At 41.0% G+C, this 14,217-nt stretch overlaps 1 protein-coding gene across 5 annotated transcripts in view; it reads right to left on the bottom strand.

Moving 5' to 3' along the window:
• Positions 1 to 212: 212 nt before the first annotated feature.
• SRGAP1 (SLIT-ROBO Rho GTPase activating protein 1) overlaps positions 213 to 14,217 on the bottom strand; it is a 126,077-nt gene continuing 112,072 nt past the window's right edge. For 4 of the 5 annotated variants that reach the window (XM_077338684.1, XM_077338685.1, XM_077338688.1 and 1 more), the window contains 4 exons: positions 11,603 to 11,783; positions 9,362 to 9,496; positions 8,612 to 8,957; positions 213 to 3,779 (listed from right to left, as the gene is read on the bottom strand). In XM_077338684.1, coding sequence (XP_077194799.1) covers positions 3,405 to 3,779; positions 8,612 to 8,957; positions 9,362 to 9,496; positions 11,603 to 11,783 — 1,037 coding nt within the window. In that variant the 3' untranslated portion in view covers positions 213 to 3,404. Of the gene's footprint in view, positions 3,780 to 7,681; positions 7,713 to 8,611; positions 8,958 to 9,361; positions 9,497 to 11,602; positions 11,784 to 14,217 lie in introns of all 5 variants that reach the window. The other variant, XM_077338686.1, reaches the window with a different exon arrangement.

Genomic DNA, 14,217 nt, shown 5'->3' with positions numbered 1-14,217 from the left:
TGAAAGGCTACTCTAGAATTTCCCACCACTAAGAGAAGAGGATGAGGAAAGGGAAGGACTACAGCACAGATCAATATTTAGTGGGTCTTATTTACTGAGCAGAGAAAAGCCCTTTGGAAGAATGCAAATTCAAAAGAAAAAAAGGAATACAAAAAAACAGAAGACCAAAATCACTGATCACTGCATGTCATTAAAACAAAACAAGACACAGGCAGAACTATCCTTCTTTATTATAAAGTTACACTATGAGAAACAAATCTGAATGTATATTGAAGCCTGTAATAGTACATGCCCAAAATGTACAGTACTATACATAAAAGTGCATTGTCACAACAGCTTAACAAGTACATTCCCTGCCCCCCCCCCCCCCGGACTGTGCAATTGTAATCCTCCTGTTCTTTGAGAATGGGAAGGAATGCAATGGGATTGCAGCAGTTACAAGAGCAGCAGAAAATGAAATGGGAATGCAACAATACAAAAGCAAGGCTAAAGCTCCTCTAAAAAATGTAAAGGCACTTTCACATGTACATACTACAGATGTACATTGACACAATTAGGTAAACAGTCAACAAGCAGGAAGCTACCAGCACTGCAATCTATCAAACTGACAGTCAAGGACAATACTGATTCGATTAGGTGTGCAGGCTATCCCCCTTTACTAAGCCTGAAGTTGCATCAGTCTTTCCCATTACATATCCATTCACTATACTTGAAGTTGCTATAATAAAACCATCAAACTACACACATTTAACTCTGGCAAATGCTCTAAGTGGGAAGCATTCACTGTTTCTAATATTTTCTTCACTAAACAATTTCTAACATAAGCAATATGGAGGCCAGTACAATTATTCAGACGACTATGTTCCCTATGCAGTTTCAAAATATGGGCACTTACCTCCGTTATGCCACACAATATTCTAATAATAACCACTAGGGTAGAATGAAAGCCGACACAGTGGTTTGTTCCACCACTCATAGGTTTAAACTAATTTGGAAAAATAATCCCTACCTTTCTATGAGTCAATACAAGGCTTAACATTATGAGAACGCTCATGTTAGAGCATGGGGCCTTGGCTAAGTCTCTAGGGTTAAATTCTCACCTGGATAGCTCAGGCATGCCCAATCTTGTCAGATCTTAGAAGCTAAGCAGGCTTGCCCTTGGTTAATATTTGGATGGGAGATCTCCAAAGAAAACTAGGGTCAAGATACAGAGGCAGGCTATGGCAAACATCTCTTGCCTGGCTGCCAGACATTCTTGCAATTGTAGGATCTCCTGGCTACACTACACATGCCCCATATGATAAATAGTTAAGAGAAATGTGACAAAATTCCTCAGTACTTTGGTGAACACAAGATTTCCCAATGTTTCAGTCTAGTGTGGCAGTCACATCGATTGAGTACATGGAAGTTTCTGTGAAGTTTTGCATAATCTAATTTGGTTGCCAAAAAGGGAACCTTAGTAATACTACCCAATATATTTAGATCCAAGTTCCATCCCATAGAACAATCACTCACCTGCTCATAATATTGTACAAATAGGAATTGCCCCCAGGAAACTGGTCAGGGAAGCGCTTATAAAAGGTTTTTCCCCTTCCCTCATACAAAGCAAGCAAATACATATTTTTATGAAAATGTACTTTTTTGTGAACTTCTTTCACAGGATTATATTTATTAACCTTATAGATTTTCTTTCTGTTTTTTCATGGAACTCACTCCCAGATCCCAATTTTATCTTTACAACAATTGTGGGAAAGATTAGGCTGAGAGATTATGACTGATTCAACAACATTGAAAGAGCTGCATGTCAAGAGTGGGGATTTGAACTCTAAAGTGTCCCTGGTGAGTGGTTCAACATTTAGACACTACCTTAACACTGGCTTAAATGACTTTGCAATAACAGATTTCATGGGATTTTAACATTCCCACTATAATTAGCAAAGGGAGTAAATTCGTCTCAAATAACATTAGGCCCCAATGCTCTTAGAATATTACATCTTAATCATTCTGATAACAAGACCTTATTTATGATTCCACATAATATGAAGGAACCAAATGAAAACGTTTGGCCAGAAGAACAGCAAATTCCTCATGTGATACGTGCTATGAAAAAAAGAATTCCTTATTTATATCCTATTTTGAGTGGGTCTATGGATATCACTGCCCTTCCCCTCCACTTTTTTAAAGTGTTTACACTCCAAATATATATTCATATAATATCCATTAAGTGGCTTAGTAATGTACAATACATTCTCCTGTGGACTGAAGGTGACCTTGTAAAAAACATTCACAGAAATGATATGGCTTAGTGTTAGTTTGTGCAAAATAGTGGTAAAGATAGTTCACATGTCATGACATTGCAGATTCTAATTGTGATGCTCTATGCAACTTGATTGCTGTCATTTGCACATGATGCACAGATGAAGAAAGGTACTGACATTGTCTTTTGGAAAAAGAAAAGAGGTTCTGGTAAGTTATATTCAGATTGTAAAGTAGAAAACAACCTCTTGCCTCAACAGGAAGAGTTATTCCAGTTTAGAAATAGATAAAATCATTTTAGTAAACAAACTCCAGAAACATGCTTTTGCAAAGGAGAATCCAGCAGCTTCAAACTTCAAAGGCATCACAATCATTAGCACTCCAATCCCAAGTTTGAACCGCAATCAGCCCAAGGAATGTGTTGTTAAACACAACTTTCTGCAGAAACATCCAAACAGTTGGCTCAGAACTGTAAACAGGTTTTGCAGTGAACTGTCTGAGATGTATTGGTAACTGAAAAATCTGGCTTTATTGCAACATTACAAGCCTATGTGTAACCATTAAAAATTACTCCTAGCAACAGGCTGTAATGGATCTAGAACTGCTATCTAGATCACTGTCAAAAGCAAATGCATCCCTCTTATTCAATCAGTGGACTGTCCTAACACTGCCAGCATACTCACTCATCATTTTAAAAGGAAGCATCACCACAATTCCACTTCCCATGTAACTTCCTACAGTCTTCTCAATAATTACCAGATGCTAGCCTTCTTCTGCACAGAAGTATACACACTCATTAATGATTCCCATTCAAGTAACCAGTCATTAAGACATCTAAAAACTACTTAAGACATCTAAAAGCTACTGTAATAAATTATTGTACTAAGTGGGATGCTGGCTGTGACCTGTGGTGCTTTCCTTAGACAAGGTATAGAAGTTCAAGTAAAAAGTATGTATTTCTGTTGTTTAAAAATGATAGACTGAACTGTCCAGTTTAAAAACTGAACCCATGTTGAATGCCCATGTTAATGTCGAGATGCTACATTAAAAGCAAAACTTTTTCCATTACATTATAAACATAAAACAACTACCAGCAATCCGTCCTCTTGGAGGTTCACTCCGTGCTTGTCACATGAGCTCCTTCCTTTTTACATGGTGCAGGATTTGTCTGTTGGGCCTTGGGATGGAGAGGAAGGGCCTATGCTTGGGTTTGTTTTTGGAAGAACTATGGGTTTTGGCCTAAGCGCAGGTGGTTTCAGCTGCACTCCCATCCTGGGTGCCACCATGGGCTTGAATGTACTCATGGTATCACTGGAAGAACTAGTGCTACGTCGAATATGAGGCTCAGTGCCTCTTAACATGACATTGTGAACTGAGCTCAATGATTCTGTTGTGGTGCTAGAAGGAGAATTTTTCATTTGTTCCAAGGTATCCAGCACTACATCTGGCGCGTGCTTTGCAGAACTCTGACGTTCCAGTTCCCGGAGTTCATTCAAAGCTGTGTTCATTGTTTCTTCAATATCCTGTTCAGAGGGAAAAGGCAAGGGCTGAAATTTAATAATGAACGCCAAAGAAACTACAGGGAAAATGTGTGTATGTGTTTGGTTGCACATGTGTTTCTATGTAACAAATCAAACACAATCAGTATTGTTTAGTCTTGTGAAAAGTTTAACACAGAAATACAGCATATCTATGAAACATTCTGGCCTCAATCCTGCTTCAAGTTAGTGATGTCTGAAGCCCAGTATGGCATTAGTGGGTTCTTAAGTCCTCTGGCTTTCAACAGGCCTTAGCCACCACTAACTTTGAGCACTTTTGGACCTTTGACTTAAGCAGGCACAACTGGAAAAGATAAGGTTGCTGCAGGAACATAACACAGACAGTGTCTTACTACAAAGAGGGGAATTGAATACAACTGCAAGAGATAGGATGTCAAAGAATTTCAATTGATTGATTTTTATGCCATGTAGCTGGTTAATTGCACATAAATATATGTGGAGATTACTGAAGTCTCAAATCTTGACATTTTGGCTGCTCTGCATGGGGATGACTGCATTTTGCACCCCCATATCCAGATGTGGGTGGGTAGGGTTCAGAAACCCACATATTGAGTCTGATATCTCCAGAAACACTGAATTGAAGCAGATTGTGGAATACAGTAGCAAAAAAAGGGGGGGGGGCAAAAGGGAGCAGAATGACATTTCATGGATGCCCAAAAAAACCTTTGCTGTAGTTTGAGTAAGTCATTCATATGGAAGCAGCCTCCAAAACAAACTTATTGAATAGTAAGTTATTAGTCATTGTTGGAGTAAAAGCCATGTTTAATATGTCCTTTCTCATACCCTTTTATAGTAACACACCAGAAAGAAAACGTAGCCACAAAAAGTTTAAAAATTGTGCCTTTAACTCATAACCATATAACAGTGATCCCCACCAATTAACCACAAAACCAGTGAAAGCTTGCAGCCCAAAGCGTTTGCAAGAGATTCCATGATAAGGACTGCTTCTGTTTTTATTTTTTCAGAAACAGCCTTACTGGTTGGAACTGTGACGGACATTGTACAATAGCCACTCCATTTCTAAAAGTTGACAATGTGAACTATAAAAAGCAGGATGTCAAGAACAAAGCTCATATCAAAGGAGCTCAGAACAAGCAAGCAAACCAGGTAAACAAGGCAGAGATGCTGCAAACCAGAGAATCTCTGCTGGTGGAGGAAAGGCTGTGTTGATGAAGCAGCCTGGGAGAAAGAGGAGGAAACAGCCTTTTGGCAGAGGAATGGGGAGGCAACTCCAGAAGGCAAGCAGTGAAGCTGAAGGAAGAGAAGGGAGCAAATGAATGAGACGATCTAGAGATGCGCTTGTTATTTCCAAAACCTTTTTGCTAAACAAGAAAGAACGCTCAGTGTGGAAGTGATTTGTTCAGAGAGAGATGCAAATAGATTAAACAAGAACAATACCAGGTGTTTCCTGCTTGCTTGAAGCACAATTCCTATGCTTTAGTTCAAGGGCCTTTGGAGAGAATTAAAAAAAAGTTTCCATATGAATGCTATAGCTTTCTATAGAACCTACTACTGAATATGCTGCATTCAAACATGTTGTTGGTTTTTTTTGCTGTTACGTCACAGGCAGCTTTTGGCAACCCCACAGGGCTTTCAAGGCAAGAGACATCAGGGGTGGTCTGCACTGCCTGCCTCTGCACAGCAACCCTGGACTTCTTTGGTGGTCTCCCATTCATATACTGAGCTGACCCTGCTTAGCTTCTGAGATCTGACAAGATAGGGCTAGTCTGGGCTATCCAGGTCAGGTCAGTTATGTAGTCAGTCGTCTTTCTGCAACCCTATTGTAATGGACAGTTCCTTTAATAAATGAGATGGGAAGCACACAGAGTCTAGGGACATTTTTAAATACCAAGCAAAGGTTCCAGAAATGGTGGGCGAGTGTTGAGAAACTAGACAGATGCGCATTTCAAACTTTTAGAATAGCAAGCACTTCTTAAATGCTTTAGACCTATGTTAGTGAAGCCATAAGGAGATATGTATGCATGCACACAGGCATACGAATAGGGCAAAGAGAGAGCTACTGTTGCTCAGCAGCAGTGACATCACTGGTGCTGTCCCACAGGAGCCATGAGACTTGCACAGTCACATGTGACACAGCTATCACAATAGCAACAGATGCCCAACAAGAGACTAATCCCATTTTGCCCTGCTTGCAGCTTGCTGGGAAGATTGAATGTCCCCGAACAACAAAAGCATTTCACCAAGACCAAGCTTCTGCGTTCTATGCTGAGTAGGAACCGCATGGGCCGCCTGACTGCAATATTTGTGGAGCCATTTATGAGAAGACCTTAAGTGCTCTCTCTGAATTATTGAGCTACATCAAACTTCCTAGCAAAGGAAGCTAGAACTTGCCCCAAAATCTTTTCAGAAAAAGACTCAAATAATCTACCCATCAGAAAATGTACCATTTGAAAGGGAAAAAAGTTGCTGCATGTTCTGTAATGGGACTGCATTTTTATGATGATTTACATCTTTTGTTCATGTAGAAGCTGCAGTGCTGCTATCTGAGGGTCAATTTGCACACGGTATTGAAGCCACATTGCCACATTGATCAGGCATTTGTAGGAGGCCTCTTTGTATGTCCCTAATGTTAGTATCCTGATATGAAAGTGCCTTTTCAGGGGAGGCACCAAGACTCTAGAATGGTTCTGAGGAAAGGCTCCTTGGCTTTTTTACTGCACACATTTCAGAAGAGCCTTTGATTTCTGAGCATAGCTTCTGTGGTTGGTTTCTGATCTCTTCTGCACACATATTAATTTGTATGCTGCAACTGTTCCATGATTTTGTTTGGATTTTAATTGGTATTACTCTAGTTGATTATACATTTCCTAAGGCAGCCAATAGCAAAGTCAAAAGGTGGGACATCAGCAGATTTAACAGAGAACCCTCCTCATACAACTTTACCAACCTAAAAATAAGAGATGCAAATGGAAATAAAGAGGAAGGATCAAAAGAAGGTGGAGGAAAAATTGCACTGAATTAAAAACAGGAAAAATTAGGAAAAGAATGTGAAATATCTTATAAGACTAATATTTGGGGAGCAGCCATAGCTCAGTGGAAGAGCATCTGCTTGGCATTAAGAAGATCCCAGGTTCAATCCCCGGCATCTCTATTTAAAAGAATTTGGTAGTAGGTGAGTGAAATGCCTCCTTCTGAGACCATGGAAAGCTGGCTGTCAGAGCAGACAGCACTGACCTGGATGGATCAGCGGTCTGATTCAGGATAAGGTAGCTTCATGTGTTCCTGTGAGGCATTTTTTTAATGAATGGGAGGAACTGATCTTGTAAATACCAAGAGGCAATAAGTTCCTAAAAGAACAGCAGATGTAGCCTCTGACCTAACTAAAGACTGATATCAGTCCCTAGAAGAATGACACATTTTGAAAGAAAGGCAAATAAGTGCAATTTTTTAAAATTGAGAAATATGTTTTTAAAATGAACACGACATGGAAAAATAAGGAAGAGTTAAGGAGAAATGTGATCATGTTTACAATTGAATAGAACAGAAAAAATGTATATATACAAGTGCTTTTAGACAGGATCAAGGAAGATCAACAAAATGGCAGTAGAAAAAAAAATCAAGACCAGTTAAAATAGGAGGATAAAGAAGGATTTTAGTGTGAGCTTCCAATCTCCTTCATCTGCCTGTGGTCATGCAAAGACACAGAGGACATGGACACCAACAGTGTCCCCAGGCCTGGTCTCAAGGACTTGCCTTGCATGCTCTGAGTGACTTTCTGTGTATCACAAACTACAGCCATTACATCTGAATTAGCAGACTAAGCCTTTCCTCCCCCCAAAAAACCCTCCACCAGGATTGTAAACTATGGTTTATTTGTTTAATTTATTTACAAAATTTATACCCACCTTTCTACCCTCATCAGGGCCACCAAGGGAGCTAACAGATTAAAAACATAATAAAAATACATCTTTAAAAACCAAAGCTAAATTACATGCACAAAAACACATACAGAACAATTAAAGCAATGAGGAGAGAATGCCAGATGAACTAAAAAGTCTTCACTGTCACTCTGGTTTGTAATCTTGCTCTACAAGGCACACAGTGTAGGGAAAGGTGGTCTAGGAATATTTAAAGCAAACCAAGAAACATGAATTAAACATAGTTTGCTGGTTCAGATATAATGGCAAAATCCAGCTGATACTAGAGTGGAAAACTGAGCTCATGAAAGGAAGGATATGCATGATCACAGAGCTTATCATCTAATGTTAGAGTTGCCAACCTCCAGGTGGTGGCTGAAGATCTCTTGGGATTACAACTCATCTCCAGGTGACAAATCAGTTCACCTGGGGACAATGGTTGGTTTGTAAGGTAGGCTCTTATTTATTTTCAGATTTTCACTCCGCCATTCCACAAAAGGGCTTAGAACAGCTATGGCATTCTACCCCACTGAAGTCCCTCCCCTCCCCCAAACCACACCCTCCTCAGGCTCTATTCCCAAAATCTCCAAGTGTTTCTGTACCTGGATCCTATCTAGTGTCAAACCATTTCATCTGAACCATGCCAGACATAATCATAAGAGAAAATTCCCTTTTGGTGTGGCAAGGTATCCTTATCCGTCAATTTGGACACAGATATTTTGGGGCAAAGCTAATGATATTTTGTTGGTGCATGAAAAAGGAAAGAGTGTAAGAAGAACAGTAACAGCACAAATGGGGAACAAACAAATGTGGCAGTTTTTTAAAAGGCGATTATCTACTTGCAATACTTGTCACAAAGTTTACACTATCATTCCTTAACAGAAAGCAACACTGCCTAAATTAACAAACAAGGCCCACCTGAGCAATTGACTCTGGGTCCAGTGGTTTGTGGTCATTGAAAACTGGATATTGGCCAGATGACGTTGATCTCCTAATTGGAGGGCTGTCCATTTTCTTGAGTGACTCATGCCTACTAATATTGGTCAGGCTGCCATGGCCAGGCCTCCGCCTCCTCTCTGGGCTGTCTGTGTTGAGGCTGCAGTTTTGAAGGACAGCTCTGGAAGTGACGTGGCTTGCCATACTGGGGGAACCTAGCTCCAGTGATGAATTAGCAAGGCTGTGTGGTGGATGAACTGGACAGTGACCATCACTGGTCCTGCCAGGACGTCTCCCAGGAAGTGGGAGTTCAGATTTCTTGCGTTGCCTGCACAGAAACAGAGGGAAATAATGATGGATGAAATGAATCTATATGCAAAGAATTCCTGTCAATACATGATCAAACCATTTCCTGATACAGTGCAGCAGGAAGACAGAATGAGCTGTGAAGTCATTTGGTCCAATGTTAACATAACCTTGAAAGGCTACTCAAAATCCTATGTAGTAAAATTGGACTCTCTAACATGATTGTGAAATAATATTTTTCTATCCATCCTTCTCATCTTACCAAGACTACCAAGACAACATATGTGATAGCATTCTTAATTGCCATGCAGTGTTGAGGTCAACAATAAGGAAATACTGTGCAGTTAAATGGTTTTAAAATTCAGTCATCTGCCTGGACACTCAACAAGGAAAGTGGACTAAAAGTAAGTAAATAAATACATTTACCTTCCTAAGTAGACATCAGGATGACGGTCAGTTGGTGAATTCATATCTTTAGATGAAGACTTGTCCTCCGTGATTGGCCCGCTGCTGGCTTCACTATCTCCTTTCTGGCTTAGTGTATCTGAGAATGTATCATCCCTGAATGGAAAACACAACACTACATCTGAGAAACTAATGTTTCATGGGATGGAAAGAATAATAGCACTTCAGGCTTCTTCTTTGTTAACCCCCTTGGGCCTCTTTCTGACTATCAGCTGTCTCACTCTCACTTGAAGACATGCACAGACATGACGTACATGCATAGTCAAGAGATATCTAGCATGAAGCTGCTATGGGGAGGGGTGAGGATTATCCTCACAAAGAGTTTGGTTTCTAGTTCCAACTCTGGAAATGTCCCTGGGATGATATTTTATATTACAAATAGCAACTGAGATTATCCCACACAAACATCATAATTTGGCATCAGATTAATGGCAGTATTGAGTTTCTTAGCAGTCAGAAAATATGTTCTCCAAAACATAGACCTTAGTTTTAAGTATAATGCTGAAAAGACTGTAGAGTCAAGAAGTGCTGTTTGTCAAGCTGCAACTCCTGTGGGCCAGAGTCCTAAGTTTGTATTATTAATTACTACTACTACTACTACTACTACTACTACTACTACTACTACTACTACTACTTTAGTTTCTTACCTGCCACTCCCAAATGGCTCGTGGCGGGTTACAAAGTATGACGTCCAGGAGCCTTTCTTCAGCAGGCCCAAGTGTTGGGTCTTAGTTTGGGAGAGGAGGGAGGTTCAGCTGCTCCCTTGCCAGGCTTGTGCCAGTCCTTTCGCCATTCACTGGCTCTCCCTATCCTGGCCTCATAAGGGATAGTCTGGGGGTGGGCTAGGGTTAGTAGCTCCAGGTCAGGAATTACCTGGAAATTTTGTAGAAGCCTGGAGATGGTGGGGTTTGGGGAGGAAAGGGACTCCAGTGGGGTATAATGCCATAGAATCCACCTACCAAAGTGGCCATTTCTCCAGGTGAGGATATCTATCACCTGGAGATTAGTTGAGCCTTCCCCTCTCCTGCTCTGCCCTGCCCTCCTCTGAGGTTTTAAGAGGCTACTCTGATGGCGTACACAGGCTCAAGTCACTGCCACCCTCCTTCTCTGGCCTGCTCCTGCTGTTGCCCGAACCCAGATCCCATTCTCAGGCGTGCATTGGGCCTGCCAAGCTCTGAGGTTGTGCCTGGCACATTCTCAGATGTGGCCTCACCATTTCTGCTTTCTCCACAACCCCAGTTGGGCTGCTTGACTCAGCGATGCCCGAGCAAGGCTGTCCCCTGACAGGGCTTAGTCTGAAGCAGTTCAGTGTGGAGGGGAAGCTGTTGCCCCCAGACACATAATTTATGAAAAATCTGTACAGCCAATAGATAACATAGTATTTGATTCCGAGTATGAAAGTGGCTTTCAGTATAACAATATGAGGCAGAAAACTGGCATTATAGTGCTGCTGTAAATTTGGGGGGGGGGATTTATATATCTTGCCACTCCCAGACAGCTCATGGCAGGTCGCAAAACATACTAATATCCCCGATAAAACCCAACAGTGGTGATAAAAACTTCTTCTTCACCCTCCAGCCAGCCCCAAGATGGTGGTACCTCAGGGACATATGGGGTGGACCAGATGTTAAAGGTCAGCCTGGGGGGAGCTTTTTGCGTGCACCTTCTTTCAACAGTTGTGACCAAAGCTCCTGCTTGGAGTTTCAGATAGATTGCGGGGGGAAGGGGGAGAGAACGAGTACATACCCAAGGGGGAATTATGCAAAGTGTTGTTTTTTTTTTGAAGTAACAAATTATTCCAGAATCTGATCTTTAATACCACACCGTGTGAACACATGAAGTTGCCTTATACTGAACCAGACCACTGGTCTATCAGGGTCAGCACTCTGACTTGACCAGCAGATGCTCTTCAGGATCCCAGGGTGGAAGCCTTTCACATCACCTGTCACTTGGGCCTTTTTAACTGCAGATGATCTTGAAACCTCCTATAATGTAAAGCAGATGCTCTGCCACCAAGCCATGAGCCAATTCCTTAGATGCCCATTTCCATTCTTAAACAACATACCATTCCCACCCCCTTCTTGTGTTTAGTATTTAGGGTACACAATTGTAGAATGAATGGTCTGAAGGTCATTCAACTGGTAGAAGATACTGGACTGACTCAGTAGCTCAGACATTTCATATGAATGAACTGTTGCTTACATATCCTGAACCACTATGTATTGGTGAGGTACAAGGCCATCAATCCCATTATGTCTTCCTTCCCACCAGTCATCTGAAGCGCGATGATATAAAAGCAGGGAAGCTCCTTTTTTGAAGGACAGCTCTCGTGCCGATCTTCCTACATAATCAAACTTGGCAATTGCTTCTATTGGTTCACATTCTGTGAAAAAAAGACAAACCCATTAAAATGTTCAAACGTGAAAAACAAGTTTTCAGTAGCAAGGACCATGTAGTGTGAGTGGCTATGAAAAGCAAGTTAAGTATTCAGAAGTGTTTAGCAACAAAGCTCAGAAGTCATAAGACTTGCGGGCTCAAGAATTGTGGAACCCTTCTCATACATTTCAAATACTAGTAACGAGACAGAGCAAGATTCAAGTCCAGTAGAACCTTAAAGGCTACCCAGATTGCCAGGGTATAAGCTCTTAAAAACAAAAGTTCCCTTATTTGGAGCTTTGACTGGCAAAATCTTATATCCTGGAAAATCTTGGTCTTTAAAGTGCTACTGAACTCAAATCTTGATATTTTGCTGGAGATCAACACAGCTACCCACCTAAACTATTTTGTAATGAGATATGCAGAGTCTTGGGATCTGTAAGACAGCTTGAAGCATGGAACACTCTATGACAACTATACTGGCTTGCTGCCAGCAGTGTACATACAGGAGCAAGTCCAAAGCCCCTTCCTCCTCTGCTGGGAGGAACCAAATGTAGTGCCTTTAAATCTTGCTCTGGATCTCAGCAGGGAAGAAGCAACAAGGGAACATGTGGGGCTCAAGCAACCACAGTCCATTTGGGTGTTGAACTAGCACTATTTATATGGAAACATCAATATTTTTTCATTGACCTGCTCTAAATGCTGTTGATTTAGGGTCTGAACCAAAGTCTCTGGGAAATCGCTTTCAGGTGCAAATAATTTTGATATCAAATTATGACGGCAATTCAAAGTGACTTGATGAAAGAGTGATTGTCTGGTGATTCTCAATGTAACATCATGACTCAATAACTTACTTTATATTAACTTCTCTCTTGGAGAGAACTACTTTTCTGACTTTTTTGTTTCCTTCCATCTATTCGTACTGAAGATAGCATGGTAGGCCAATAACAATTCTAACATTTTTGTATGCATTTAATATCCAAGATTATTCAACCACTTGGGAAATTCCTGGTTATTTTCTTTGGGAACAAATGTGAACAGTTTTCTCTATTTATACTCCAAAATAAATTGTAGAATGCTAAAAATGCATATGTCATGCAATTATTGGGTTTATTTGATGAAAGTCCACTGAAAATAATCCATTCCTGAGACAAATTTCTAGAAAAATATTATCCCCGTGCTTCGTTGTGTAAATTGCAATGCAACTGCATATCTCTGATATGTTTATTCCAACTCTATTCAACATAACATTTCCATTGGAATGACAGGAATGGTATGTTTACAGCATGTTTAAAGAGACACTACAATGAAATTATTATGAAATAACTAAAATTTCAAATTCTTTAATAACATCTAAATACATGACTTGAGCCTCTTGTGGCGCAGAGTGGTAAGGCAGCCGTCTGAAAGCTTTGCCCATGAGGCTGGGAGTTCAATCCCAGCAGCCGGCTCAAGGTTGACTCAGCCTTCCATCCTTCCGAGGTCGGTAAAATTAGTACCCAGCTTGCTGGGGGGTAAACGGTAATGACTGGGGAAGGCAATGGCAAACCACCCCGTATTGAGTCTGCCATGAAAACGCTGGAGGGCGTCACCCCAAGGGTCAGACATGACTCGGTGCTTGCACAGGGGATACCTTTACCTTTACCTTACATGACTTTGGTTTCAAACAATGCCAGTAAGAAAAATTCACTTGCCTATTACTAAGTGTTACAGGTAGAAATATTAAAACAACATTAAAGCAATTGTTCTGGAGAAAGGGTCTTGGGAATTTGTTGGGATTGCTGAGGAATGTTTGTGCCTGAAGTAGCCATGTTTCTTTCCTGCATACATGCTTATTAAAATGAATGTAGCTGCAGAACCACTTCTTTGGTGTTTACTGCTATGTATTCATTCCAGGGTTCCTGCTGGCCATATCACAATTCTCTATATTTGAGGCATTGGGGGGGGAGGGGATGGTTACTTTGGCTCCTTCTTTGTTATGTCGTGTGGGTGGGCAGTGGCAGACAGAATGTGTGTGTGTGTGGGGGGGTTGTGTTACCATGTGCCAGTTGGCTGCCTTCCTGTCTGCCTTTCATGGGGTTATTGTGGTCATGCTGTGGTCTGTGGGGCAGTTACTACAGACTCCATTGCAGTTGCTATCCTCTCTATAACTTGGTTTGAGATCGTATTCACGTATGACTCAAATACAGAGTAGTTATAGGATATCGACCAGTGGTGATGGTGCCAGCATTGGGGTTGCGTTTTTCATTTTAGACAAAAAGCAAATTGCATTTCCTGTAAATGTTGAAACTGTTTCTCAAAGTGGTGCACTGTGTGATTTCTATTGCTATGATGAATATCTGAGCGTGCACGAGAATGAAACCATTTTCAATTTCTTGGACAAGAGAAAGCTGCCATTAAGCACCCTACAGATTATATTTAAGACAGTGGTTCTCAACGTG

The sequence above is a fragment of the Paroedura picta genome, chromosome 5 (genome assembly GCF_049243985.1).
Source record: "Paroedura picta isolate Pp20150507F chromosome 5, Ppicta_v3.0, whole genome shotgun sequence".
Lineage (NCBI taxonomy): Eukaryota > Metazoa > Chordata > Lepidosauria > Squamata > Gekkonidae > Paroedura > Paroedura picta.
Note: the sequence above shows the minus strand (reverse complement) of the source record. Positions and strands in the feature narration are given on the sequence as shown.